The sequence below is a fragment of the Pantherophis guttatus genome, chromosome 1 (assembly GCF_059756535.1).
Source record: "Pantherophis guttatus breed Tessera chromosome 1, ASM5975653v1, whole genome shotgun sequence".
NCBI classification, from domain to species: Eukaryota; Metazoa; Chordata; class Lepidosauria; order Squamata; family Colubridae; genus Pantherophis; species Pantherophis guttatus.
Genome location: NC_142063.1, coordinates 186,306,911 through 186,325,997, shown reverse-complemented (window position 1 = coordinate 186,325,997; position 19,087 = coordinate 186,306,911). Strand labels below are relative to the sequence as shown.

At 38.9% G+C, this 19,087-nt stretch overlaps 1 protein-coding gene across 12 annotated transcripts in view; it reads right to left on the bottom strand.

Moving 5' to 3' along the window:
* ADARB1 (adenosine deaminase RNA specific B1) overlaps positions 1 to 19,087 on the bottom strand; it is a 78,254-nt gene that overhangs the window by 30,033 nt on the left and 29,134 nt on the right. For 4 of the 12 annotated variants that reach the window (XM_087886335.1, XM_087886357.1, XM_087886351.1 and 1 more), the window contains exons 2-3: positions 16,547 to 16,591; positions 11,146 to 11,220 (exon numbers count right to left, since the gene is read on the bottom strand). In XM_087886335.1, coding sequence (XP_087742461.1) covers positions 11,146 to 11,220; positions 16,547 to 16,591 — 120 coding nt within the window. Of the gene's footprint in view, positions 1 to 9,662; positions 9,725 to 11,145; positions 11,221 to 16,546; positions 16,592 to 17,222; positions 17,241 to 19,087 lie in introns of those variants that run through there. The other 8 variants (XM_087886340.1, XM_087886343.1, XM_060689402.2 and 5 more) reach the window with 4 other exon arrangements.

Here is a 19,087-nt window from a genome sequence, read left to right as displayed (position 1 = left end):
ATCCTAAAATCACTGCAGGATGGAAAGATAGAAAAGATAAACTAGTACAGAAAAGCTTTCTCAGAACTCAATCTGCAACCGCACTTTACTTAATGCATGGAAAGGAAGAAGAAGAATTTGAAATGAGGAAAAGATAATCTCCTGGCTGTCATATAAAACTAAATAAAGTGTATAAAAAAATGCATCACACTTTGATTTCCATCAATCTCTCATGACATGAGTAGATATTTCTTAGTTTAAAATTTTTTTACACAAATGTATTACTTTGATAAAATTACTATGCACACACATACAGAGAGATAGAGAGACATATGTATACATACATACATACATACATACATACATACGGGGCAGGGGGAAGGAAGAGAGACAAAGATAGAAAGACACAGAGGATAGTTTTCTACCAACACACTTTCTTAGGGAAGAATGGGTGCAAAATGAGCATGTTAGGGAGTATCATAAATGAAAATTCCCTGGTTTTGTGATTGCTTAAAAAAACAAATTTGGAGCAAATTTGAAAGAATGAATTAGTTTATGAATGTATGCCATTATGACATGACCACATTCATACTTATTTACACATCTCTATTTCAAATACATCCATTATTTCTACTCATTTCTTTTCAATTTGGATCCCTAGAATCCCTGAATATTATATTGAATATTATAAACTGCTGTTAATCCATATATTATAAGGAAAGATATTGCAATTTATTTCTATTAGGTATTAAAGAGGCAAAGATGTATAATCAGACTGAAAAAGGGTAAATAACATAATTCAGTTATATGCATAGTAATCCCCACTCTATTCTGTACAACAGAATGGAAACAGAAATTACTACTGCAGGAAAAAATAAAATGAGCAAAACATGTTGGAACCGCATTCATGCCTGGAATATAGGACTTTGGGGTTATAGGGAAAAGAACATAGGAAGAAGACAGTATCAATATATCTGGCATGAAAAAAATAAAGCTTTAGTTACCCAACAGATTTCCTATGAGTTAGTATTACTATCAGCTAATGCTAGAATATGTTTTATACCATGAAAACATACAAATGGACTTAGAGTGAAATGAAGTAATTAACATTAACTAGAATATCTTACTTAGATAAACTTAATAATGGTAATTATGTGTAGATTTAACATAGTATCAAACATTTTTTCAGCTGTCACCCGAAACTAGAAATCAATGTATAAAAGAACAATCCTTCCAACACAGACATCACAAGATATTATGACATTGTATAGACTGGACTAGGATGTTAGAATTATACTAATGAAATATATGTGAACAATTGAATAAAATTAAAAAGGCTTCATAAAAAAGAATAAAAAGATTACATGAAATAGCAGAAAAATGGATTAATCTTTAAAGGCAGATGTCAAAAGCATACAATACAGGCAGCTCATTACGGAAACAACACAAGTTAAATATTATTGGGCGGGAGAAAGTTCACATCCTCTTATTTCCTTGAGCACTTCCTAAGAAGAGTAGGACATAGTACTCCAGCCACAACCCCCTTTTCATGCTTTCTAAAGCTTATTTAGTGACAATTCTCTAATAGACATTTTGGCTTCTTGACTCATTCTAGGGCTATTGTCATGAGTTAAGCTCACACATAGCTCTATCAGCTCTGGTAACCTAGCCATTTGTAGGCAGGTGAGGGCAGAGAAGGAAGGCTCCTTTTAATTCCGAAAATGAGTCCCAATGAAGAAAATTTAGAAAATTTAACTTTCTGCTGCTCAAGTGTCCTCTCTCTTATCACAGAGTTATCTGTCACCAGTTGCTCTGTGAGATCGCACAAACAAACAAAAAGACAGCATATGACCTATTTTGAGGATTTAAGCTGTCAAGTTGGATATACATCTGAGAGACAGGCCAGTACATCAGGAGACTTGGAAGAGGTCGTAGGAGGGCAACAACCCAGCATCAGGACCGCTACCTCCGCCTTTGTGCAAGGAGGGACAGGAAGAGCACTGCCAGAGCCCTGCAAAATGACCTCCAGCGGGCCATAAATGTGCATGTAGCTGCTCAAACTGTCAGAAACAGACTCCATGAGGGTGGTATGAGGGCCCGACATCTACAGGTGGGGGTTGTGCTTACAGCCCAACACCGTGCAGGACGTTTGGCATTTGCCAGAGAACACCAAGATTTTTTTTTTTATTAAAAAGTTTTATCAAATATTACAATAATTTTTCCCCGTCCCTCCTCCCCCCATTCCCTCCTCCACCACCCCCCATCCCCCTCTCCTTCCAACCCCCCTCCCCCCACCCCGGACTTCCCAGAGCAAATACAGGGTATAACATTTAACAAACATAAACTAAAATATGCTAACTTTCTGTAGGCTCTTAATTCCCTCTTGCTCTTTAACTCCCCTTTCAACTAACAAAACATAATTCAAAAAGAAAAAGTTGATTTCATTCATAAGCTATTTGAAGCTTTTTAGTCCGATATTTGTTTTGAATATAGTCAATCCTTCTTCTCCATTCCAATGTATATCTTTCATTTGAATGGTCCTTCAAATACGTTGAAATTTTGGCCATCTCTGCTAAGTTCACTACTTTTAGTGTCCATTCTTCAATAGTAGGCAAGTCTTCCTTCTTCCAATACTGCGCCACCAAAAGTCTGGCTGCTGTTATTAAATTTAAAATCAACTTAGTCTCTATAACAGTACAATCTGTAATTATACCTAACAAGAAGAACTGTGGAGTAAATTTTATCTTCTTTTTGAGAATATTTTGAATAATTCACCATATTTTTATCCAAAATGCCTTAATTTTTTTACATGTCCACCATATATGATAATATATGGCATCATCACATTCACATCTCCAACACTTCCAGAGAACACCAAGATTGGCAACTTCACCACTGGTGCCCTATGCTCTTCACAGATGAAAGCAGGTTCACACTGAGCACGTGACAGACCTGACAGGGTCTGGAGACGCCGTGGAGAACGTTTTGCTGCCTGCAACATCCTCCAGCATGACCAGTTTGGCAGTGGGTCAGTAATGGTGTGGGGTGGCATTTCTTTGGGGAGGCCGCACAGCCCTCCATGTGCTCGCCAGAGGTAGCCTGACTGCCATTAGGTACCGAGATGAGATCCTCAGACCCCTTGTGAGACCATATGCTCACAAGACCATATGGGAGTGTGGAACCCGGGACTCTGGCTGGTGTATGTTAATGCCAGGTCCGTTGTGCATAAGGCCCCCCTTGTCCATGATTTGATTGATGAGGGGGGTGCGGACCTGGCTTGCATTACGGAGACCTGGTTGGGCGCGGAGGGAGGGGTTCCTCTCTCCAATCTATGCCCACCAGGTTTCCGAATATTACACCAGCCGCGACTCCATGGAAGGGGTGGCGGGGTGGCGGTTGTCATTAGGGAAGGTCTTAGACCTAGGGAGGTCACTGTCCCTCAGATTGGAGGGTGTGAATCCCTTCTGTTGAAATGGGACCCTGGAATACAGTCGGCTCTGTTGATTATGTACCTGTCTCCCAGCTACGTGTTTTCAGTCCTGCCTGCAGTACGCAAAGTCTTAGCTGATCTGACGGTTGAGCTCCCCAACCTGATGGTTGTGGGAGATTTTAATCTCCCGTCAGCTGGCGAGACATCAGAGTTGGTGCGGGAGTTCATGGCGTCCATGACGGCTATGGACCTGACTCAAGTTGTACAGGGCCCAACTCACAGCGGTGGACACACACTCGACCTGATTTTCATCTCTGGGCAGTGGATAAATGCTCGGGGTAGGGGTGACCTTTCTGTGCTACCCCTGTCATGGACCGACCATTTCCTCCTTCAGCTAGACTTTCCTTCCGCCAAACCCCACCACTGGGAGGCAGAATCGACTCGTTGGTTCCGCCCCAGGCACCTGATGGACCCTGATAGGTTCTTGACGGAGCTTGGGACATTTCCCACTGACCTATCATGCGATTCGCCAGAGGCCCTGGTGGATGCCTGGGAACAGGCGGCCACCGCGGCGCTGGATTGAATCGCTCCCTTACGGCCTCTCCCTCCGACAGGGATCCCAGGCAGCTCCATGGTTTTCCGTGGAGCTCAGGGAAATGAAGCGTCGGAAGAGATGCCTAGAGGGCCATTGGAGTCTTCCTGTTCCGAGTCTGACCGAACACGGTTAAGAACCCATATTAGGTCTTATCCTGTGGCAATGGAAGCAGAGAAACGTGACTATTTCACTGCTCTCATTGTATCTGCAGAAAATCGCCCAGCAGCCTTGTCCCGAGTGACCCGCTCCCTTCTCCATCAGGGAGTGAGGGAGGACCCCTTGCAAGGCAGTGCTGAGGATTTTGCGCAATTTCTGCAAGACAAAATCGCTCAGATTCGGACAGGGTTAGACTCCGACTGGGCAGGATCCGACGAGGGGATGGGAGCAGATCTTGGAGGTAACAGCTGGGTTGACTTTGATCCTGTTTCTATGGAGGAAGTGGACAGGATTGTGGGTAGACTGGGGGCCTCCACATGTTTACTGGACCCTTGTCCCCCCTGGCTTGTTGTGGCAACCAGGGAGGTGACTGGAGACTGGATCCGGGCAATTATTAACGCTTCATTGTGAGATGGGGTCTTCCCCGCCTTACTCAAGGAGGCGGTGGTTTGCCCCTCCTCAAGAAGCCTGCCCTGGATCTGGCCTCCCAGAACAAGTTTCGTCCTGTCTCCAACCTTCGCTTTATAGCGAAGGTTGTTGAGTCTGTGGTGGCATACCAGCTTCCGCAATTCCTGGAGGAGACTGATTATCTAGACCCATACCAATCAGGCTTCAGGCTCGGACACAGCACGGAAACGGCATTGGTCACCCTGGGGAATGATCTCTGGCGAGCCCGGGATGAGGGTTATTCCTCCATCCTGGTGCTACTTGACCTCTCAGCGGCTTTTGATACCATCGACCATGGTATCTTACTGCGACGTCTTGGGGGGTTGGGGGTGGGGGACACTGTTTTACAGTGGTTCTCCTCCTACTTCTCGGGCCATACGCAGTTTGTTTGGGCGGGGATCAGAGATCCTCCCTGAGGCCCCTCACTTGTGGGGTACCGCAGGGGTCAGTTCTCTCCTCCCTGCTCTTTAACATCTATATGAAACCGCTGGGTGAGATCATGCATGGTTTCGGGGTGCAGTATCATCAGTAGGCTGATGATACCCAACTTTACATCTCCACCCCGGACCAACCCAGGGATGCCCTTTCCATGATGTCTAAGTGCCTGGAGGTGGTACAGGTCTGGATGGGTAGGAACAGGCTCAGGCTCAACCCCTCCAAGACAGAGTGGCTGTGGATACCGGCGTCCCATGATCTAGACCCCCCATCACTGTTGATGGGAGGGGAGTGTCTTGCTCCCTCGGAAAGGGTTCGTAATCTTGGCGTCCTCCTTGATTCACGGCTGTCTTTAGTGGACCATCTAACGGTCGTGACAAGGGGGCATTTGCACAGATTCGCCTGGTGCGCCAGTTACGCCCTTTTCTAGACAGGGACGCCCTCTGTATGGTCACTCATGCTCTCATTATCTCTCGGTTGGATTACTGCAATGCCCTCTACATGGGGCTGCCCTTGGGGTGCACCCAGAGGCTCCAACTGGTCCAGAATGCAGCTGCGCGAGTAGTTACGGGTGTGTCCCACTACTCCCATATAACACCACTATTGCGCGAGCTGAACTGGTTGCTGGTGGTCCTCCGGATCCGCTTCAAGGTGCTGGTACTCACCTATAAAGCCCTTCATGGCATGGGCCCAGGGTATTTGCAGGATCATCTCCTACCAGCCTCCCACCGCCCAGTGCGCTCACATAGGGCTGCCCTCCTCCGGGTCCCCTCGGCCAGACAGTGTCAGCTGGCGGTCCCCAGGATGAGGGTCGCACTGACCCTCTGGAATGGGTTGCCCACCAGGCTCCGGACAGCCCCCAACCTCCGCATCTTCCGTGCCGACCTAAAGACATGGCTCTTTCAGCAACTTCCCTGATCTGCCGTGGATTTTTACTAGGGGATTTGGGGATTTTCATTGGCTTTTAATACTATTTAATTTTTATCTATTGTTGGGTTGTTTTATTGTTGTGAGCCGCCCCGAGTCCTATGGGAGAAGGGCGGCATATAAATCTGACTAAATAAATAAATAAATAAGCTGGTGCGGTTGGCCCTCGGTTCCTCCTAATGCACGCAAACGCTAGACCTCATGTGGCTGGAGTGTGTCAGCAGTTCCTGCAAGACAAAGGCATTGATGCTATGGACTGGCCTGCCCGTTCCCCAGACCTGAATCCAATTGAGCACATCTGGGACATCATGTCTCGCTCCATCCACCAACGCCACATTGCACCACAGACTGTCCAGAGTTGGGGGATGCTTTAGTCTAGGTGTGGGAGAAGATCCCTCAGGAGACTTCCGCCACCTCATCAGGAGCATGCCCAGGCGTTGTAGGGAGTTCATACAGGCACGTGGAGGGCACATACACTACTGAGCCTCATTTTGACTTGTTTTAAGGACATTACATCAAAGTTGGATCAGCCTGTAGTGTTTTTTTCCACTTTAATTTTGAGTGTAACTCCACATCCAGACCTCCATGGGTTGATAAATTTGATTTCCATTGATAATTTTTGTGTGATTTTGTTGTCAGCACATTCAACTATGTAATGAACAAAGTATTTACTAAGAATATTTCATTCATTCAGATCTAGGATGTCTTATTTTTGTGTTCCCTTTATTTTTTTGAGCAGTGTATAATTTTATGGTACTACTCCAAAAAAAAGTATATTATTCTTTTGTTAAAACAAGATATTAAATGTCAAAGCCTTAATTGTAACCCAGTAATTCATTGCCTTTTTAAAAAAAATAGACACCACATTTTTAATTTGCTGTAGCTAAATGCTGCAAGAAATCCAGTGAAAAGTAATACTCTGTTTTACTGGAGAAAAATATTCTAAAGACAGAAGTTTTTAAATGCTTACTCTACATGCAAACATTTTATCTCCTGGATAACATATTTAAATTTGTTTTAAACCTAGCAGTTAAAACATGCACACACCACTTCACCTAGTTGACAAAGCTGATGGAATGGCTATTAAATTTTCATTTATAACATCCTCCAACAAAAGCTTGATAGGTTACTCCTTTCGGTGCTCAAAAGAATAGAAAATTAGAAGAAGCTGGATAGAAAGAGATTGGTAAAACATACAAGTTAAAACGCAAGAAATAATACTTTTACAATAAAGACAAATAAAATAATGCTACAAATAGTTTCATATTTCTAAGAACTATTTCCTTTGTAATATGTTTCACCATATCCTATATTTTACCTCAAGGGACAATTTGATAGAAAATAGTATTCAGATAAAACACATTTAGAGCATTATATTCATATGATGTAATTTGGAGACTACATGTTTAGAACATTTTTGTCCCAATAAAAATTTCAATCAAATAGTTTTGAAAGTTTCAGATTGTTTCAAGCTGGACCATCAAATGTGTGAATTTGATTATCACTGGACCAAAGGAATGTTTTTACCTTCAACCTTTTGAGTTGTTAGAAAATATTTTTGAATTTGCTTTGTATTAAGATAAATAATAAATATGTATGCCCATAGGCTCTTTAAAATAAATAAGAGAGAGAGTAATTATTTCAGCATTTCTATAACAGCCCAATATTTAAGATCATTTTCATTTAATACAGGGCAGGAATCCAGGAATAGCTTGGCAGAATGAGGCCAAGTCATCCCCCAAGATACCATCGTGGTATAGCCACCCATTTTGAATATGTAGGGTGAGGCTGCATGCACTTTCAATGAGGGGAGGGGACTTTTCAGCTCAATAGCACAATGCCTAGACAAAGTCAGACCTAATACAATGTATCTAGGAAGGATTTGATATGTCCTCCCACCTCAATAGATTCTAACTACACATGTAAATACCTAAATATAAACTCTGTATGAATAATCAGAAGCAAATACACTGGTTTCAGTGCAAATTGTTCCCATCTATAAAAGCATAGATCACAGGGAGACATGACCCAATCAGTTAGTCATTATTAACTATTTTTGCAATCTAATCCTACAAACACAATGATAACATCACAGATTTCTGAACTTCTCCTGTTTAGAAAATCATTCTTATTTATGAATAAATGCTTTCTTAAAAATATCAATATTACATAATAAATCTTTTTTATTGCACTGCTCCTTCTTTTATTTCTTATGTATTGGAATTGATAAATTAATATTCTTTCCCAAAGAAATGTTTTTGAGATTTCATCTTTCAAATCCTACTCAATACTAAAAGCTTTAGGTCTTTCAATGCTTTTTTTAAAATTTTGGCACATTTGCATTTTCCCAATACTGTCAGTATGGATTTGATATGTTCCAAATACTTATTTTCTCATCAATCACTGCTTGGGCCTTAAATAATTATTAATAATATCAATCAATTACCAATATTTTGCTCTGAATTATTTTGCACTCCAGGAAACTGCCCCTTATCCTTAAATGCTGTCACTATATCTTACTGCACGTAACAAACATTAATTCATATTGCTGTAAGTCATAGTAAACATTAAAATATGATTAGAAAATTTAAATAAATAAGAACCTGCTCTTTTAGCATAATTTCTTACCAAAGTGGACAATAGTAGCAACAACTCATAGAAGTACAATTAACTTATAGAAGTTAATTGTACAAACAGCATTAGGTTTTTGTAAATTGTAATTGTAAAATAGCAATAGCTGTTTTAAAGTTTTAAAAAAGGAAATTGTGTTTAAATACAAACCTTATTTAGCCTACAAAAGTCTTTTTTCCTTCCAGTATTTTAAGGCTTATTTGCCTTAAAATTGAATGAGACATGTTCATACATGGAATTTTAACAGGTAAGTTTAAACTCACAAATATAGTTTATCATTATGCTGTAACATAGAAAGATCTACTGATATGTAATTGAACAAATGAAATTCAGTGTTAACACTTAAACCAAGTCGCACATAAACACATATAAAAAAACCTAGTGGTATCATGAGCCTATTGATTTTGCAGAAAATACATATGATTCTCTTCCTGGTAATAAGAGATATAAAGATATAAATCTTCTGATTTTGCAGCTTTTGTCAAGTGAAGGACAAAGTCATATTTATAGAACAAAAGCAATCAGTTAAATATATTATTTAATACTATAATCTAAAATAAATATATTTAATATTTCTTTTGGCATGTCAAAAATAAAATACAACACTCAATACACACACACACACACACAAAATAGTACTCAGAAAATTCACTTTTTAAAATAAAAATGAAAAATATACATTAAATTTTGCATGCAATGGACTGGATATGGAGAGCTATTTTGGTAACCTCAAGGAAAGTTCTATTTTTTATGATATAGCATAAAACTGAAAGTTCCTTTTTATATGACATGCACAACCCAACCTTAGGGCATGGAACTAGTTAGGATCATTCTGTTCACTCCCATTCAGCCCATATATAGTCTAAGAGTTTCTTTTTTGTGGGTCTCAGAGCTTGGGAGAATCTGCTCCTTACTGAGGCAGGAAATAAAATCTAGAGCCTCAGATCTTTTTCTAGAAGCAGAAAAGAGTTTGTTTTCTGATTCTGGAAGGCAAAGCTCACCTAACCTAGAATATACATATGCATAAAAGGGGTAAGGTTTAGATCCGAAGACCAAGTTCACCTCTTTGCAGATTTTGACCCCACATCTGGTTGCTGTTGGCTTACTGCAAGCTACCTAGATCTCTGTAATAAAAATTAGTAGGTGAGACAGGATTTCCTTTGTAACACAGATTCCAAATAAGTGATATTGACATTTCAAATATATTAAAGAATCTTCTTGTAAGAAATGTTTCTCAAAATATTTTATTTTTTTATCAGATATACATAAATTAAATATGGGAACAGGGATACTACAGCTGCAATTATTCCACATTTCTGCAGAAAAAAAATGCTAGGTAAAGCCTTGAACAACAAAAGACTACAGTAATCATAGCTTCTATAACAAGCTATGTGAGATCTTGATAAAAATGGCTGAAATAATTTTTAAAAATCATAAGAACATAATAATCATATTATGATGATTATATAAAATATAATTATGATTATCATAATTATTGTATGAGAATCAGATAACTTTGAACATAATAGTTTAACAAAAATGTTGCTAGTTTCACAGAAATAAATGTTCTACAACTTTTCATATTCAATATCTTATGCTTGTCTAGAAGGGGTAAAACTAGTTTTAAAAACTAGAAGAAACAGAAAACTGGGTATAACAAAGTTTAAAAAATAAATAAAAACATATTATGATGCATATAATTTGATCAAGAGTAAGAGCATAATTGAATGCATGCCTACTTATAAGCTCAAAGAGTTCAATAAGACATATTCTGTAATAGTTAATAGAGCCCTTCCTTGAGGGAGATGGGAGGTCTAGAAATAGGTAAAGGTATAAGTTTCCCTTGTCCAGTTGTGTCCAACTCTAGGATGTGGTGCTCTTCTCTATTTCTTGGCCAAGGGAGTCAGCATTGTCCATAGACTTTTTCTGTGGTCATGCGGCCAGCATGGCTATACGCCAAAGGCACACGGAATACCGTCACCTTCCCATCAAAGTGATACCTATTAATCTACTTGCATTTGCATGCTTTCAAACTACTAGATCAGTACAAGCTGAGGGAGGAACAGGAGCTCACCCCATTGTCGTGGGGTGTCACAAACCCGGGCTGTCAGCTTTCTAGCCCCTGTGATACAGCGTCTTTAACTGTTTGAGCCAACATGCTCCCTGGTCTAGAAATATGAAATATACCTAACTAACTAACTAACTAACTAAATAAATAAATAAATAAATAAATAAATAAATAAGCTAACATTAACTAAATTAACCAAATTCAAGGGGACCTAATTGTCAGTAATATGCATTCTGTACATTCATTCAAACCAAAGCAACTAAATCTTTAGTGAAGTAAATAGATCACATATTCAGTGGTACTAATGTACACTTCAGAGACTGCTTCTTATGTTTAAATGCTGACACTGGATCTTACTTCATACAACAAAAAATAGGAAATATCCTCATTTCATTAAAAACCTGAAAGGAAGTTTTCCCTCTATGAAGGGGGATTTAACAGAAGTACCCTGCAGAAACCATACTGAGTACACCTTACTCATATTTTCTTCATCATCTATGTTCATCATGAAATAGTTGTTCAGGCTTCTATACTGGTGCAGATGGCTTTTTCCTGAAAGATAAAACAGAATAATTTTAGTATGTTTTAGAAAATAATATTTGGTATTATCAGCATGACTATTAAAATATATATTACAATATATATTATACAGCACTGTGTTTCATATAAATGTTTATTCACATAAATTACATTCCAATACTTACTGATAATTGGAATTATCCCAGATGAGTATATGTTTTTTAATTGAAAATCCAGTTCTGTTTTTAAGCAACTTTAAACAAGGTATTTTTTATTTTACTTTATACCAGCGGTTCTCAACCTGGGGGTCGCGACCCCTTTGGGGGTCGAACGGCCATTTCACAGGGGTCGCCAAAGCCCTCTCTCGCCCCCCCCACGCCTTCACTCACCCTCACCCTCTGCCTTTGTTGGATCACCCGGTCGCCGTTCGCTTACCCCGCCCACTCCCAATCTATTGCTGCCTCCAGAGTCCCAGCTGGTGGCTAGAGGGAAAAAAAACTTTAAATTCTTGCCGCGGGGCTTCAAAGAGCTAGCTTCAAAGAGGTAAATTCCTGGAGCAAATTTTTTTCTCCCTAGCTATGCTGAAAAGGGAAATTGAAAGTAAGGAAGCAGGGTCTTTGCTGTAACGTGACAAAATGAGGCAGAGAGATTTCTTTTTCTTTTTCCTCACCAAAAAAGGTAAATGCAAACAATGGGAAATTTAGGGCAAAAGAGGAGAGTTCAAGATTTTAAAACACAAAAGAAAAAAAGCTCTATTTAACTAGGGAATTGTAATAATTGAGATACTATTAATTGTATATTGTGTTGAAAGCAGAAATGGTTAAGTTGTGGTTTGGAGGAATATATGGGGGAAATTATTTGGTTTATTATTATTGGTAAATATAATTAATTGATTTGTAAGAAATTGGATTGCATGGAAATAATTGGAATATTCATGTTCATATTGATTAATATACAAAAAAGATAGTTATATAACTAATTGATTTATATTAAAATGTTGAATTTGTATTAAACAACTGTATTACATAATTAAACAATGTGAGGATGGATATAAAAATAGATGACAATGGGGAGGGGTATAATATAGAATAGAAGGGAAAAATTGAATTTGATTAAGATTAGAGATGAGGATGAAGGGTAATATTGGTTTTTTAAAAAAATAGATGAGGAATAAATATGGTAAAAAGGAAATATAGAAATTGTAAATTTAATTGAAATGACTAAATACTGTGTTGGAAGAAATATCCTTCTGGGTTCTGCTCCAAGTGGGAAAAAAGACACTGGAAACATGGAGACTGCTTGGAAAGATGGTTTAATGGTGGACAGGATCACATGACTTGATGGGGCCCATTGTGTTAGTTTCTGTTGCTATTGTGTTGCAAATGTCCTTTGACAAAGGATTGACTTTCTGCCTCTGGCCCATTAACAAAGGGTGGGGGGCAGGAAGGTGGGAGCTGCTTTGTCTGTAAAATATGCTTCTCCATTTCTCATCCAGGGAAATATAATATTCTGCCTTTTTAATATTTCCCAAAATATTTCATTCTTCTAGGAAAGGGGTGGGTGCTAACCTCCGACAACTGTTTAAATTTGTGAACCAGCCAAATACTCTGTTCAAAGAAAATATGTTGTATGTTTGTATGTGTGTTTCTAATTATTGCTATTTATTTCTATTTGTTCTCTTTTATTCTTTAAAGTTTAACAATTCATTCTTTATCTTAATATTTGTTTGGGGTTGGCTTTCTTCCCTTTCATCTTTTTTATTGTACAGCAATCTTTCTCCTCAAACCTACCATCTCTGTCTTTTCTTTCCTTCTTACTTTCTCTTCCCCCCCCTTCTTCTTCTCCCTACTTCCTCTTTCTTTCTCCTTCTCCTCCTCTCTTCCTCCCTCTCTTACCTTCACTCCTACTCTAATTTCCCTTTCCTTCCTTCATCCCTCTCTATTGCTGTATCCTTTTATGCATATGGACTACTCAGAGGGCTGAAAAAGTTATTTTTGACTGGTCCTCGCACTTTTGACCAGTCCTCGAACTTACGACTGTCCTCACAATTTACGTTTTTGCCCTATCTTGTCACCATGTTGAAGAGAAGCAGTTGTGAAATAAGTGACATGGTTGTTAAGAATGCTGCACAGGCATAAATGTGAGGATGGTCATAAGTGTGAGGACCAGTCAAAAGTGTGAGGACCTGTCAGAAATGACTTTTTTCAGCCCTCTGAGTAGTCCCTATACACATAGCCATGGCCACCCGGTCACATGACCAGCTAGCCATGCCCACCCAGTCACATGACCTCCAAGCAACGCCCACAAAATAAGCTACGCCCACAGAACCGGTAGTAAAAAAATTTAGAACCCACCCCTGATTGGGGGTCACCACAACATGAGGAACTGTATTAAAGGGTCGCGGCATTAGGAAGGTTGAGAACCACTGCTTTATACTATTGACTTATTTAAAAACCTGGTTGGCTGGGTGTGTAGATTTTCCCTTTAAATCCCCACAGTAACTCTCTGACAATGATAAAAGTGAGTCAAGATCATTCTGCCTGACTGGTGAAAAGGGAAGATACACCTCGATTACTTTCTATCCTTGCCTTCAGAAGTTTTGGGAGCTTCATCACTGGAAGCTTTCAAGAGAGACTGGACTGCCATCTGTCAGAAATGGTGTAGGGTCTCCTGCTTGGGTGGAAGGTTGGACTAGATGACCTACAAGGTCACTTCCAACTCTGTTAATCTGTTATATATCTGTTATTTATTTATCCTCTAATTACAAAGCAGGCAAGTCTCCTGAATGAGCAGGGGACAAGATGGACAAGATGACCTCCAAGGTCCCTTCCAACTCTGTTACTGTTACTATCCTGGATTTCATACATTTCTTGCTCCCTATTTCATTAGCTCTGTCTTTATTCAGTCATAAATTATCTGAGCTTGAATCAACAGACCATGGTTAGTACTTGGATAGGGGAACTTTACCCAGGGAGATAGACTAGACTGGATACTTGAAAAAAATATCCTACCAGTTGTAGATAGAAATGACACTGATTCACTTAAACAGAATACTTTCATACATTTTTGATAAAGTGTTTGCATTTAATGTATTTACCAATGTAAAATATCAATACAATTAAAGAAATATTTTAAAGTTAGCACAAATAACCACACATGGGGAGGCAGGATAAGGCCCAGAGTCTCCTTATCAATGAAATGGGAGACACACAAAATTAATAAATAAAAAATAAATTAAAATATTATACTCCTGTAGGAAGAACAACTTAGAATTCTGCCCTAAGTGAAACAGTTAATAGGTTAGAGAGGTTATCTTTAAAATATTTTATTTAGATACGAAATGGCTTATTCTAAGTATGGAATCTTAAAAGTTGCTTAAAAGTAGCAGAGTTAAAATAATGCAGCAATAGTAAAAGTATTCCAGCTACAGTTCTTGATGGGTTGTATTTTCCTGTAAGAACAGGTATACAGCTTGCACATTATCCTGGATTCACACTTCTTGCTAGAGTAGCAGGTAGAAGTCTTTTCAAGGAGAGTCTTTGACCAGCTTTGGTGGTCCACCAGTTGTGAAATTACTAGAACAAGGAGGCTCTGAAAACCATGATTAGCAGCCTTGTCATGTCCTGGTTAGACAACAGCAATTTGCTCTCCTTCAGACTGCCCTCAAGTCCTCTATAACTGTCGGATAATGTAACTGCCTATTTGCTGCCCATTGGAAAACAATTTAGCCACAGTTATGTTGCTGGAACTGTACTGGCTGCTGTTGAACTTCTGGATCCAATCTAAGAGGTTGATCATTATCTATGTAACGTACCCCACAGCTCCAGTTTTTGTTATCTTCTGGACTACCTATTCTACACAAAGGCTTGCCCTCCCACAAAAGATCATGATGGCCTCCTTCTTTTAAGATTACATTTTTCCACAAAACTTCTGGTGAGCAAAATACCAATTAGGTGGATAATGGGAGAGTTTTGCGTAGTAGTGGTTGCTTTTAATTAGTTTATATTACTAAGTTTTTATGATTGTAAGCTATCTGGAGTCAAAAAAAGTATACAGCATACAAATTTATCCAAAAATAAATAGTGAAAGAATAATGAAGCTATGCAAAACATGCATGATCCAATTGTATGGGAATTATATGCAAGTTATGAAACAATAATAGACTATAAATTTGTCTGGCCATGGCTGCTATTCATAGGAGGTTGATAAATAAGGCCTCATGGCTTTATACATAGATGTTTTAATACTTAAATATGACATAGAAAATCTAAAGTTTTATTTTGAGAAAGCAAGTCCATAAATCGACCTATGGGATTTAGGGAAACTGACCTCCAATTCACTCTCCTAGATGCAGATCAAATCACAAAATATGTTCTAATAGCAATAGCACTTACTTATACACTGCTCCATAGTGCTTTAGAATGCTCTGTGGGTGTTTTACAATGCATATTGTTCCCAACAATTTGGGTCCTCATTTTACCTTCCAAGGATGGAAGGCTGAGTCAACCTTGAGCTGGTCTGGATTAAACTCCTGGCTAAGGACAGAATTTGCTTGCAATATTGCATTCTAGCTATGGCACCACCAGAGCTCCTCACATCCTGTAAGAGCTGATATGACCATAGCAGCCATACATTTTTTAAAAAATGCTGTTGTTTACATAAACAGCAAAACAAAAAGAGAAGATGTTTGATTCATCTAATAGGATGTGATAAATCAGCTGCCCACAGATGAAAGAGGTAAAGATGAGGCTGTTCACTGTATTGCTACAACTTCACTTGACCTAACATTAATCTTTCATCACTTATGCTTTCCCTTTAGATCAGCACCCCACAACCTTTTGGGCACCAGGGACATTTCTCTGAAAGGGTTTTTCCATGGACCGGAGGAGTCATAGTTTTGTGCACTGCCTACATTCTGCGAACAGGCCTTCGCTTGTTTGTGTGGCCCGATTTCTGGCATACCATGGACTGGTGCAGGTCCACGGATGGGGGTTGGGGACTCCTGTGTTACATAGTACCTTTTTTATCTGTCCATTCCCTTTCCAACATATTTCTTCATTTTAAAAAACAAACTCAGATTCATTCCCAATTAATTTTTCTTGCATGCCTTCAATTACAATTAATTTAACTTTAAAATAATAATAAATTTCAATAGAAAACTTTTGTTTTCTATCTAAATCACTGTGTCTTGTCTTCATTTGTCTTTTTTCTACATATTAGCTTACAAAATATTTCAGGACCCACATTGTCCCAAAACAATAATTTAATTCATATGTTCTCCTTGTAAACTAGAGGCAGACCCACTTTGGTCAAACTGTTAGGCTAACTTTTACCCACATTCCATTATTTTCTTTCTTACCTTGTATCTCTTTTTCTGCCCTCATGATGTGTGGTATTGCTGTCCCTAGAATGAAAGGAGGCAGAGGCATTAGGGTCAGAGTTGTGACTGACTCTGCCTCTTGTGATTTCCCCCAAATTAAATGGGCATTGTTGGTAGTTAGGGATATAAATCAGCTAAAGGTAAGTAAAAAGACCAGGTACAGCATGGCTAGTAGTCTTGTTACTACTAATACAGATGTCAAGACTGTCATCTTTGGCAAGAAACCTCCATAAGGAAAGCTTCATGTCTCTACAAGACCCTGAAGTCTCTATTACTATTGAGAAAGGTTGATAATGAAAGAGGAGGATGTTTTTGAAAGCTGCATCAATCCCCAGAGAGAGGTAAGATTATAATATTCCAACACAAGAAAGCAAAGAAGGAAGCAGAGACACCTTCCAGTTATATACTGATGTCCCCTTATTTTATCAGGAACAGGAAGCAACTCAAGCCCTGCCTATGCAATCTAACTTACTCTACAAAACAGTGAGCACAGAGGAGGAGATAGGGCATTGTACAATAGTTCTAACAGTCTGATGATGTGTCTAAAGAAGCATTACCAGTCTGGTCTACTACCAGTAACAGCAAAACATTGGGCCGCAAGGGCAAGATTTTAAAATAGCAAGGAGAAGTCAAATCAAGGGTGGGTTCTACTTACCTCCGCTACCAGTTTGCAACAGGAGCGCATATGTGCACTTCTGCCCATGCGCAGATTGTTCATGATGACGTCCGGATGGGTGGGCGGAGCCTCCCGCCACCATTACTACCGGTTCGCAAGAACCGGACTGAACCAGAAGCAACCCACCACTGAGTCAAACAGCTTTCACAACTATCCACTATTCTGTCCTCTAAATACTGAAAGAACAATCATATCCCATTCCAATTGGAAGAAAAAAAATGAGAAGAAATTTAGGAAACTAATGTGAATGCATAGGGGTTTTTTGACTGAACTAAGACTTAAAACTAACTGCAAGAAATTTAACAGCAAAAAAAAAGGGGGGGTGGCTTTGTTACTAGTCAGAAGGGGGGGAAGGAAGGGGTGAGTCTATTGCTAAGAGATAAGAGGGTAAGAGATCATGGGGAGAGCACAATGCTCCATTCCTATTCTGCATCAATCTGTTTCCCCAAAGGGAAACTGTATTCAAATGGGATTTAAGCAGAATATTTGTCACAATAGACTTGGAGATTCCATTTGTAATAACTGATCCTCAAATACAATAGGTACCAATTTGCAATTTCTGTCTTCTGAGCATACAGAATTGTCTGGCTAAAATTTGAACCAGCAAATTTGACTATCTGAAATCTCCAAATTTATCTCATAGATTAAAAATGGTAGACTCCCTGGGAAAGATCTAATTTTAATTGAACTATTACAGTCCAACATCAACTGGTAAATCCCAATTTTGCATACATGGGAAGCATATTTCAAATATCAATTGTCTGTTGTAAATCCATATCATAATTCTGATTTTTTAAAAAAGATACTTTAAAAAAATCTAACCTTTGCCCAATTAGTCTGATGGGCATTACAAACAAGTCTATTTTAGAAATCTCCACCTAGAACTGGTGGATTGGTTGATACACGGTATTATCATAGGATTGGAGCAAGCTGGCTTTCTTTAGGGAAATGAGATCAAGCTTAGACTTTCCAAGTGTAGTCTAACCAAAGGTGCATTTCTTATTCCCTATATTGGGCACAATAACCAGAAACAATTATAGGGGAAACTGTTTGCTCTTGCCACCTCAATCAAATGACTACTTGCCCTTATCAATGCTCTTTTAGCATAATTCCATGTAGATTTTATATTCTTGCTGCCCATATATCCACTGATAAAGAAGTGAAACAAGTATGTAAGTGACCCCCACCCTTTATGTTCTGTTCTACAAACGCTCATAGATGCAAGCCCCATACTAGCCAGTAGAAATTCTCCTTTATGCAGAAGACATGACCATTCTTTGTACATTCCTAGTACAGTACTTATGGGGAGAACCTTTAGAGTCTTGAACACTGCATAGTAGGAATAACGAACTGTAATAACAATGAACTTAAAATCAACTACACTAAAAAAAATACTTGTTTTATCTAGAAATGCTGTATCATTCCTTTAAACAACAGATAAATAATTTAAATATCACAGGATTTCCTCTTCAGCATCAACATCCAGAAAAGATCAACGATTACTTTGTATTTTCAAGATGAAACAATTTAATCCTGACATCAGGATGTTGTGTTGTCAGGATGACAACACAATTGTCAATTAGGATAGACAACACAAAAGTTATAAGTTACTTAATTTATGAATCCCTGGCCTAGAAATATTGCTCTGAGACCCCTCTTGAAACAATTCAGTCTAAATTCTTAAGGGGTTTATTTGATGTGCCTCTATGTGTTTCTAATCCTATACTAAGGCTAGAAATACAGCTGGCTTTCACACAGGTCTCTAAATGGCTCATTTGCTTCAATTATTCACTTAAATTGATTCACTTTAAGAGTGCTTGCGTTTTTCTGACTCTTTCTAACAA